Raw genomic sequence first — 11,022 nt, forward strand, 5'->3', positions numbered from 1 at the left:
CCTCAAAAATACAACTTGCCTAATAATTCTGCACTCCCTGTAAACTCCCAGTATAAATGCCATAGATGATACATCTGAACCAAAATTCTAAGGAATTTTTCCAAGGAGTAGAAACTAAAGATATCTGTGTAAAAAAACATTTAAAGAATAAAAATAAAAAGGTTTTGTATTATATTTTGTAAAGTATTTGTACTTTGTTACTTCCCACCTCTGAAAAAGCCCAGATGTATTGTCTAAAAGGTGTTGTGATGGATTCCAGGACGACAATAACTAATTATCCCTATAAGCTTACGAGAAAGGTCAAGGTTTCTTTATCACTAGCTGGATATGATTTTCTTTCACAGGATACTTCCGGGATTAAAGTCAAGTTATCATTTCATGATAGAGCTGTAATAAAGTGGTCTCGTAAATAAGAAAAGTTTACGCTGCATTCTTATAGGTACCTGCTGCTTGCTTAAAGAAATGCCCTCCAGCAAACACTCGTCTATGTGTGAGAACCTCCCACACGTACTTTGCTTTTGGCTACTTGGCAAGAATTAGTCAAGCAGAATGAGATAAAAGACAAACCAGTTTTTTGGAATAATGCTGGCTTTGATTGCTTTCTCATGACCTGTGTTTGTGTTTCTGTGTGTGCAGCAAGGTTACAGCCCGTCCTCCCCTGGGTCTCGAAGCCCTGGAAATAGCTTCAAGAAGGAAAGACCCAAGAGTGAAAGTAAGGGTTAAAAAGTAATCAGAAATTCCAGTTATGTTTTTTTCCCCCTGTTTGTTGTTTTTTTAAGAGGTAGCTGTTCTTGCTCTGACTTTTGTCTCCATCATATTTCCATGCTGCAGTGATAGAGGAGCTGCTGACTAAAATCAATAACAAGCAGCCCCCAAGGAAGTTGCACGTGGAACGGCCGTCAGCCAGCGCTCAAGTCCTGCTCAAATCTAGCTCAAAGCCAGAGCAAGTGACTGCATGGCTCAATTCAAAAGGCTTCTCAAAATCGTAAGTTACCCACAACTCTCACTAATCCACCAAATCAAAATACCTCCCTACGCCTTAAAAGCAGGGATAAACAACTCACGGCTTGTGGGCCAAATCATTTGTTAAGCTCCACATAGGGTGCATAACAAATTTTCTAATTCGCTAAGTAGATGTTTGGTGCAGTATGAGCCTTTTTTGCAAAGAATTTGCATCATCTCGCTCTGTGCATCCTTGTTCCAAGTAAACAGTAAATAAGTCAGTTGGTTTGAAAAGAAATAATTTGAAAGAAAGAGGATTTATTGTCTTTTTAATGTGTATTTCTTATATTTGATAAATATTAGGTCCTAGACAGCAACTTGAGTATCACTTGCTGAATTTCATGTCTTTACTGACCTCTAGTGGCTTAAAAGGTGTTAGCCTGGAGGTGTAGTCTGGTGCAAAAAAGCGATCTATTTAAGTTCAGACAGAGATGCCAGAAAGGAGTGATTAAAGGTTTTCTTTATTTTATGAACAGATGCAGAGTGGGATGGCTGTGTCTGTTTGCCTTGTTACTCTGTAACCATATAAGCGTTACCACCTTGGCATATGTGGCTAGTTAGCATTTAGCACAAAGCTAAGCTGTGTCTAAGTATAGCAACATGTCTCAGTGAGCCTGTCACGTGACCCAGGTGCAGGAAATGACAATGTGAATAATATTATTGATGATACGTATCTTTTCCTGTCATGCTTTGTTATAATGGCATACATTTTTTTAAATGGTCCTTTAGCAGTGTGCTCTCTTTTGGAAGCAATGTTGTTTTAGTAAATACAGTCTTTTAATTGTGTGACTGTTTTCTGCAGAACTGTTGACTGTCTGGGGATCCTGACTGGGGCTCAGCTGTTTTCCCTGAACAAAGAAGAACTGAAGGCTGTTTGTGGAGATGAAGGCAGTCGCGTCTTCTCACTGGTCACCGTGCAGAAAGAACAGCTAGAGGTCAGTCCCCTCAGCAGCACACTGCTTACACAGCTGTTTCATTTGATAGATGTGCTTTCATTGCTGAACATCTGACAGCCTTTAGATGCTGTATGAAAAATGCCCACTTTTTAACTTTCAGTAATTTTCCAAGATTGTTAAGTCAAGTAGATGCATGTAAAATCTGTTGTCAGCTTTCAGATTCATAGTGATTCACGCTCTATACTTAATGTACATACAGCCATAAAAAGTGGATGTACTCACTGAGATGGAGACCGTACTAAGTAGAAAGAATTTGTCAGTTTAACATGTTCTTCATAATCACAGCTACACAAAAGTGTAATCAAAAAAGTTACAAAAAATGACAAAGTAGATTAATAACCTCAAATTACGAATGTAAATATATATTGCAATGCAGTGTGGTATATTCCTGAACCACCAACTGGATCTTTCACTGAGTTTATTCACAGCAATGAGATGCTGCAGAAAAATGTAAATTAAAAATGGAAAGCGGTGTTTTACAAATAAGTTAAAGCCTATTTTAAACTGTTTAGTCTGAATAATTTGAAATTTGTAGGTTTTATCGTTTGCTGAAAATATTGTAATTTAAACAATAGGAAAATTTGAGGACTCTCTGTAGGAGAATGAAGAATTGAACCTCAGACAGCGCTGCATTGAAATGAACACAGTCGACAGCAAAAAGCAAAGATGAAAACGAGCACAAAAAGACTTCAAAGCAAACACCTCAGTGATTCTACTTTAGAAACATGAGCAGGTAGAAACTGAAGCTGCAGATTGACTGATCATCTGCTTGTTTATTGTTGAAGTTCAGCATCTAGCTGCTGGGCTGGGGTTGGCATTCACTCAGGTAATGTCACCCTGGGTTCTTGGCTAGCTTAGCGTTAGCATGGTGTCTGTGCAGGTGCCTCATTTAAAATGGACACAGGAACTTTGGAACTGTATTTAGAAGAAAACAAATCCTAAAGCTACTGCTTTGTAAATATATGCAAGTCTGTATATCTGACATCTTCAGCATCAAACGATATTTAAAGAGACACCAATGCTTCCTTTACAGCAGAGCGGTGGAACCTCAGAGCTGCAGGAGATCTTGACACGGCGGCAGGAGAGGATCGACTCCGGCAGCAAAGACTGAGCCCGTTGACCTAAACAATTCATCTAGTCATCTAGCTCCTTCACAGCTTTCTAAGTGCACCAGCTTCTTCAATCAATCTACAGTTAATTCTGATCTGCCTTGGCAAATACTGAAATATTGTGTATGTCTTTAATTGTATATTTATTTTGTATCATCCAACGTGTATGTTTTGAAGCGTTTTTTTCTTAATTGTGTTGCATTTTTTCTCTTTGTCTCCTTAAATTTTCTCAACAAAGATTTCTGCTAAACAAAAGAAAAAAGGAGCTTATGAATTTACGTACACTTCGGTGTGCGTGTGAGCACGTGTATGCATGACTTGCATGTAATGTACATATTTGTATGAGCAGTGCAGTTAATGTTCATGCTCACCATCAACAATGAGGCTGTTTACTAAAATACCTTTAAAAAAGTAGATTTTAGCGATTGTGTTTTAAAATCTGTGCCAGAATGCTTGACATGCTTTCTGATATATGGCCAACTGTTTTCATGTAACTGTTTACAGGAGTTAAAAAAGAAAAAAAAAAAGATAGACACGCTCTGTGTTACTTCTAGCAGGTATCATTTTCTCAGCCTGGTTGGTTAATGCTCATCAACACTAAGTATTAAAACAAATATTCTTGCTAATCAGGTTTCAGACATTCTGGCAAACTTAGCAAGCAACAATTCTGCATGAAGATTTTGTCTGTAAAAGTGAGACGCTGCCATTAACGTGTTCTTAGCAGCAAGGCGTTTTGCAGTGTAAGCTGCACAAGCACCAGAATAACAAGCAGTATGTGCAGTAGATATGTAAATCCTGGTAATGAATAAGTGGAGATTTAGGGAAACGTTCAAGCGGGTGTATATAGTTTTTAAAAAGACAATGATTCAAAAATGAATAAATAAACTCGGTCTTAATTGTATGTCTTTTGTCAGTATGGTTCTTGTGTTTGTCATTGGATCAATTTTACCAGAGGACCAGAAACAGTCAGCACAGTTTATTTATTGTAAACTGAAACAGAATAACAAGAGCTGCATTTTAAAGTGGTTACAATTTAAATTTTGACAGAAAATAATGAAATTAATATTGTACAAATAGTGGTTTGTGAGAAACCAGAACATCAGTGACATAGTAGCTCATCTGGCTCACATGAAAAATGTGACTTTGGCCCCAGAGCACCGTGTGTGTAATGACCAATTAGGACATCATTGATTATATTCTGAATGAAACTGTAGGAGGAGATGCAATTCTTCTCAATTTTGAATGGACGGATGGCCAACAGATGACTTTACATCACCACACCTTTGAGCAATAAAATGATCATGTTTTATCTGCCAAATTGACTAAACAGAAAAAGAACGGCTACTGTTGATCAAGACACTCAAAGGCAACTTACGAGAACCCCAGACTTAACAATAGCATTAATAAGAAAGGTCATTCCCCCACTAGTGGCTTGATTTTAATAATCAGACAGATACAATTAGTTGGGTTTTTTTGATGCAAAAATGAAAAACACTCCTTTTACATCAGTGAAGGAAATGCAGTCTGTTATTTATGGAGGTAAGCGTCGAGCCAGAGGTCTCCTGAGGTTTTCAGTGACCTGATGAAAAGAAAAAAAATAGGAAAAACAAGTAAGTGTCTGTGTGTGTTTTCAACCTCGTCAGTGCTCCATTATGATAATACTTACGTGACAATATCAGCAAGGCCTCGCCACAAAGTTTTCTCCTGGTAAGGAATCCCATGTTTCTCACAGAGTGCGCGGACCTCTGGCGCCACCAGGTGGTAGTTGTGGCGCGGCATGGTAGGGAACAAGCTTGAGAGAGAAAAGAAACAGGAAGCTTCTGTCAGATATGATAGCGTCTGAGAATTTGTGTTTTAAAGTCTCTCTATGTTGCCAAACAATTTCATATTAATGACAGCTGTTAAATTATGAAGGCACTGGAACGATGCATGCAGACTGGGCTCCTACAAAAAGTTCTGTCAGAAAAACTGTGTTTACAGAATGTGACTCCGTGTCTGTGTGTGTGCTCCCCCCCATTAGAGGCAGTTTCACAAGTGGTTAAATGGGGAGGCCTGACTTTAGCATGTGATGACACCACTCTTTCACCATTTTTTTCTATATTTACAACAAGCGTGATGCTTGATTCTAGTTCCTGATTCAGAGAGGTTTTATGGACATTTGCTGCTTGTGTCTGCAAAATGGTTGTTTCTATTTTAATCCTAGTACTCGACTTTGTGAAAGCACACTGAACATACATTTGTCTGCATTTGCTGCACTCATTTCACTTACTGGTGCTCGATTTGAAAGTTGAGGTGCCCGCTGAACCAGTCGTTGAAGAAGGACTGCTCGATATTACAGGTGGATTGTAACTGAAGACGAGAAAAAAGCCTAAATAAGATCAATATTTGTGATACAGGGACATTTATGAGGATTGGGCGATGGAAGACTCAAAGTGTCCAAAACTTTTGCACAACCTTGCTGGTAAAATAGGTACAGGTACCTGAATAGTCAGCCAGTCCTTGTGCTTTTCATGATCAATATCCATCGGTATGTGATTCATCTGAGTCACCCACACAAACCAGTGACTCTCCAAAAACCTGCAAAATGAATAACAACATGATAACTTTCATTGTAGAAGGGATAACGGAAAGAATAGAAAAAAATCTTCCTAATAAGGTATACTACAACTGATAGGACCAGGTGACTCTTTCACCCAGAATCTAGTCTAAGACAGTGTAACAACTAAAGTATGCCTTATTAGGAAGAGCAATCACATAATGCTTTGGTTAATTCTCTTTCTAAATATTTACCTGACAAAAAAAAAGAGCGCCACTGAGCCAAACACGCCGTATAGAGGTGCATAATAGTAGAAGTAGCGGAGGTAGTATGTCATGGCCCAAGCCAAATCCTTCACAAGACAAGAACGTTCATATGATTTATATAATGTCTTACTTAACAAGAGTCATAATTCATCACTATCGTATTTGTACAATTAGGTCCATAATTTATTGGGCATTTTTTGCAGTTTTGCCTCTGATCAGAACACAGTGCAGCCCTTCATCTGTCATAAGAGGTTTAACAAAAATGTTGCATTGACTGTTTGGGAATTACAGCCATTTTATATGCAGTCCTTTATTTTCAGAGGCTCAAAATTAAACTAACAAACTACTTCAATTTTATTTAATATAAGCAATATTTTTAGTATGTGTATGAAAATCCTGTGCAGCCAATGACTATTTGAAGATTAGCATAGATGCTCTGCTATCCCTTTACTGTAGACACCTTCAGCTGCTGTCTGCGTGACTTTCTGCCTCCACTTTTGTCTTCAGTAAATGAAAAGCTGCTCTGTTGGCCTGAGATCAGGTGACTGACTTGAGGAATTTCACATTCTTTGCCTTGAGAGACTCCTGTTTCACTAAGCACCAGTGGGGATACTGGCAGACATACAGGTTCATGCATAACACTGCCTTCACCATATTTGACAGACAATTGGGTTTCTCTCCTTCTCAATACTTTTCTATTCACATTATTCTGGTACAAGTTCATTTTGTTTTCATCTGTCCAAAGATTTTTACAGACCTTTGCAGGTTTTTTTACATAATTTCTGGCATAGTCTGGTCTTCCAGTTCTTAAGCATAATCTGCTGTATGTATCTTGTTTTAAACCCTCTGTATTTTCATTCACAAAGGTATGTCTCGATCACAGACCTTGACAATGATACTTTAACCTCCTCGAGCGTGTTCTTGACTTGGTTAGATGTTTTAAGGCTGTTTTTCGTAACCACGGAAATAGTTCTGCCATCGTGCACTTCAGTTGTCTTCTGTGGTTTTTCAGGTCTTTTGGTGTTACTGACCCGGCTGTCCACTCATTCTTTCTAAGAACATGTCTCAAATCATTGATTTGGGCACTCCTAAAGTTTTTGCTGTCTCTCTGATAGGTTTAAATGATGGCCGGTCTCCTTCCCTTGCAGTGACATCAGTTTGGGCTTCATATTTAAAAAACAATGAAAAGCTACTAAATGCTAGTTCAATATTTGAAATGAACTTTGCTTTTCGTTCTTTTATCTTGTCACAGAATAATCAGTTAGTAGTTTAAGCCTCTGAAAATGAGGAGAAACTGTGTGTTTGCTACCACCTGTGCTATTCTGATTTTACTGTAATGTTTTTCTTTAGCACTCTAAGCTCACCTTTCCTTTGCTAGGCTAAATACAGCCTGATACATCAAATGGAAAATCATTATACAAACTGCACTACACCACTCAGAGGCTGAGAGCTTACCAGCCAGTATCGCCGGGTTATCATGGTGTGCATTATATTAAAGTTGTAGAAAACTGGAATGAGCAGCGGAGGTCCCACTGAAAGAGAAAAAAAAAAGACAAGGCTCGTTAAAACAAAGCTGTCATAGTTTTTTATTCTTGTTAAATGACTCTGAAGAAACATACAGAGAAAGAAGTACTGGTGTTGGTGATTGTAGGGCATGTGCTTGATCTTCTTTATCCCGTACTGTAACACAGAGGTAAACAGAGGGTGATGAGAAGTTGGATCATATGACTGGAGAAATTAGAAACATTAGTGCTGTGCTACTTGCCTCCACTGGTATAGTCTGTCCAAGTACAAAGGTGTCCAGCGTGTTGATATCGGGGTCCTTGGTGAAGATGTTGGGTTTAGCGTGATGCTGGAAATGTCTGTGATTCCACCAGTTGGCAGAAGCTCCCTGAGAAAATCGATCTTTTAATACCTGTGTTTAATTTATATGAAAAGAATATAACTGAGAGAGGTTACCTTTAAATGACCAATGACAAACTTGTGGACAGCGTGGTTCCAGGTGGACTTTTTGAAGACCGACAGGTGACCAAAGTCATGCTGCAGCCATCCAGCCTGCGACTAAAGAAGTAGCAAGCATTATGTGATGTTTTTGGCTGGTTTATTCTGAGATTCTACTACAATAGAACTAATCCTCTTACTGACGAAGGTTGAGGATTAGTTATCTCATTATCTCAAACTTTGTGTTTAATGTAAGCATCCACCTTTGTAAAAGTGTATATGTCAGAAAATAAGGAAATACATATTAGGATCCATTTAAAGTTTATGTCTGAATTACCTGAGCGGTTGCTAAAATCACCGAGCACAGTAAGGTGGGTATCCAGCCCGTCCCACACATTGAAACAAGCATCCATCCGAGGGCTTCTAGCAGCACGATGTGACCGAGGTGGAGGAAGAAAAACAAAGGCTGACCTTGAAACAGACCCTGCTTCTCTACCTGAGCTCGCAAGGTTTTGAAATCCTGCACGATGGCTGCCTGGGTTCAGAGAAGAAGAAACAAACAGTTCTGTAAAGCTGAGAGGATGTTATGTACTAATGTGACACTTGTGAAATCAAGAAAAATGTTTGCATTTTAGCAGTTTTAGGTTTTGATTCAGAGAAACGAGGCATTAAACCCGGCAATGAAACCTGAGCATCAGGAATCTCAGCTGTTCCCAGCACTGTAAAATGCATGAATAGGAATTCAGATCTGTGAAAAGGCTGGCCTACTTCTATTCCGCATCTAAACAAGGTCCTTTATTCAGGGAATCAAAGGCTCACATTTTTGTCTTGGTCCTGACTTGGCTCTGTTGCTGCCAACTCTCCAAGCAGCAGCGGCTTCAGAAACTTTTGCACGAACTTGGAATCAGGATGAAAAGCAGTGAATGCCTCCTGAAAGAGAGAAAATTGGAAATGTAAGCTAGTAGAAATTATTTAGTGGTTGAAAATAGTTTTGATCCTTCTGAGGAGCCACAAAATCAAAAAGAAACCTCTGGTAAACATACTTATGTATTTGCAACCATGTTGCGTAAAAACAAGTTTACTACCACCGGTATTATTTTTATTTTTCATGAATCATTATTCATAAAACCTCAAAGGGGAACTCTCGTTCTGTTAGAGCTCCAAAGAATGAATAGACATGTAAGGAGTGGCAAAAGGTCCAGGTGTAGACTGTAGACTGGTGTGTAAACTACTTTTCATGCAGGACATATTTAAAGTAAATATCAAGTGAATCAAATTAATTCCAAGCATGTTTTTCTTAACAACAGCATTCACAAATATATGCAGAAAGAAAGAGACACAGTGGGAGAAAGACTTGCTGACTTTGTGTTGTAGAAGGTCTAAATATTCTTACAGCCATGATCAGTATCCATAAAAAATTAATTAGTAGGTAGTAGATAGAAAAAGATCAATTGATAAAATTAAATGCCAATTAACAAAACAGTAAGACCACTAAGAACAACCGAAAGATAGAGAAAAATGTGTGTCTTAAGATTAAGATAAAACAGTTAATACAGAGTTGATCTCTGATAGGAGGTCTTCTCCAGAGGTGTGGAGATGCATGATCTCCCTTACTCACCCCAGAACAGTTAAAAGTGTTTTTTCTGAGGATCTAAGAGATTATTACATGAATGAAAGCTCTGACAGAAATGTTGGAATGAATATTTAATACCCAGGAATGTGTCCATTTCAAGTATATTAGTAACTATACTTGCCAGTACGATTAAGCAGAGTAAAAAGTAGACTTAAAGAGTTTAAATAGTGTCCAGTGCCATCTGCTCTGTGGAGCCATCCATGGATCCAATTCCAGTGTTTGTACAGCATGTGTTTTTTATGTTTAATATATTCGCTTATATTGGTAAACAGGATTTATGAAAGGGTTATATAATATGAAAAGCAATGACCTCTTTTGAAAGTATCTTTTAGACATTTTTAATGTCAGTGCCACTTTTTACCTTGATAAATAAAGGATATATAAAATTCCCAAAAAAAAGTTTCTTTGTACCTGACAGCAATGTTTGTTTCTGGCTCAAAATGAATCGATCATAGGCCAACAAGTCATTTACAGTCGTGTAAATACCGGACTTTTTTTTAACCGTTTAACAGTTAAAAAAACCAAAAAAAAAACCGTGGTCCACCTCCAACACGTTCTCACTCCCAGAATTGTAGTTAATCACAATATTTAGGTGTATTCATAAACACCACAACTTTCATATTATTAAAAATAAAATAAAAACAAGCAAACATAAATGCACAAGCCCGTGCATTCTGAATTTATTTTCAAGGAAAGTACATAAAACATATAAACGTAATATACCGTGGCATCCTCTCCAGCATAGTGGCCGATGACGCGAAACCCTCCTGGATGCCTTTTGGCCCACTGAGTGATGTTGTAAACCTTTCGATCAATGACCAGCCATTGATCATTCCTGCTGTTGTGGCTCTGCACTTCCTCCCAGGTGTAAACGCCTTTAGCTTTCCCGCTGTCCGGCTCTCCCGGAACCGTCTGCTGGCTTCCACGTCCCATCCTCACCGCTGCCTCTGGTCTGAATGCACCTGAGCTCTAAAGTGCCAGTCCGACCTGGGTTTTAAAAAGGGGCCCTTTTAACCGTTTACGCAAGGAGCAGCACACACAGGGAAGAATTAGTTTGATGCTAGTGTTTTCTTGAGTTTAATACACCGAATGTAGCGCAAGGAAAACAAAGAAGAGTGCAACATCCTCATTAATAATTCATGAGATCCCACAGCCTCCAACTGAAGCTGCTGGTGAAGCAAAAGCTCCAAGATTTTGTGTCGACATTAAACATCAACCTAGCCGCCAGATGCATCGATACTCAGCACATAAGTTTGTTTTATACGTGAATGCACAGGCTGGAAAAAGTCCAGTCGAGGTTAACGTGTAAAAACCCAACACAAAAGTGACTAAAGCGCCACCAAAACGGATTAATCGTCCCACAACTGAACAATTAAACAACAAGGGTGGGTGTCCGTGCAGGCAATAACACGAAGAGGATGAATGTTAACTTACAGCATCCGGCTTTCAACTACTCTCCTCGGGTTTCAGTCACAATAGAGCGGTTAAAAAGGTTCAGTTCCGCTTTATGTAGCGATCATCAAGTACAAACTCCAAGCAGATCATTCGAGGGTGTCTGGGCCAATCGGCGCTCAGTATA

General features: G+C 38.8%; 2 protein-coding genes across 8 annotated transcripts in view; one reads left to right on the forward strand and one right to left on the reverse strand.

Annotated features, from left to right (window-relative positions):
• The window catches only part of eps8l2 (EPS8 signaling adaptor L2), a 43,582-nt gene extending 39,629 nt beyond the window's left edge, over nucleotides 1-3,953 (forward strand). For 4 of the 5 annotated variants that reach the window (XM_005730093.2, XM_005730094.1, XM_013910029.1 and 1 more), the window contains 4 exons: nucleotides 637-712; nucleotides 832-985; nucleotides 1,805-1,937; nucleotides 2,992-3,953. In XM_005730093.2, coding sequence (XP_005730150.1) covers nucleotides 637-712; nucleotides 832-985; nucleotides 1,805-1,937; nucleotides 2,992-3,069 — 441 coding nt within the window. In that variant the 3' untranslated portion in view covers nucleotides 3,070-3,953. The remainder of the gene's footprint in view (nucleotides 1-636; nucleotides 713-831; nucleotides 986-1,804; nucleotides 1,938-2,991) is intronic. The other variant, XM_013910030.1, reaches the window with a different exon arrangement.
• Nucleotides 3,954-4,080: 127 nt separating this feature from the next.
• LOC102213834 (fatty acid desaturase 2-like) overlaps nucleotides 4,081-11,022 on the reverse strand; it is a 16,528-nt gene continuing 9,586 nt past the window's right edge. For 2 of the 3 annotated variants that reach the window (XM_013910087.1, XM_013910088.1), the window contains 11 exons: nucleotides 8,630-8,740; nucleotides 8,148-8,345; nucleotides 7,829-7,930; nucleotides 7,635-7,760; nucleotides 7,489-7,549; nucleotides 7,325-7,401; nucleotides 5,858-5,955; nucleotides 5,548-5,644; nucleotides 5,337-5,416; nucleotides 4,734-4,859; nucleotides 4,081-4,646 (listed from right to left, as the gene is read on the reverse strand). In XM_013910087.1, the coding sequence (XP_013765541.1) occupies nucleotides 4,595-4,646; nucleotides 4,734-4,859; nucleotides 5,337-5,416; nucleotides 5,548-5,644; nucleotides 5,858-5,955; nucleotides 7,325-7,401; nucleotides 7,489-7,549; nucleotides 7,635-7,760; nucleotides 7,829-7,930; nucleotides 8,148-8,345; nucleotides 8,630-8,740 (1,128 nt within the window). In that variant the 3' untranslated portion in view covers nucleotides 4,081-4,594. Of the gene's footprint in view, nucleotides 4,647-4,733; nucleotides 4,860-5,336; nucleotides 5,417-5,547; nucleotides 5,645-5,857; nucleotides 5,956-7,324; nucleotides 7,402-7,488; nucleotides 7,550-7,634; nucleotides 7,761-7,828; nucleotides 7,931-8,147; nucleotides 8,346-8,629; nucleotides 8,741-10,166; nucleotides 10,431-10,877; nucleotides 10,960-11,022 lie in introns of those variants that run through there. The other variant, XM_005730099.2, reaches the window with a different exon arrangement.

Source organism: Pundamilia nyererei, unplaced genomic scaffold (assembly GCF_000239375.1).
Source record: "Pundamilia nyererei isolate P.nyererei 1_Seehausen unplaced genomic scaffold, PunNye1.0 scaffold00035, whole genome shotgun sequence".
NCBI lineage: Eukaryota > Metazoa > Chordata > Actinopteri > Cichliformes > Cichlidae > Pundamilia > Pundamilia nyererei.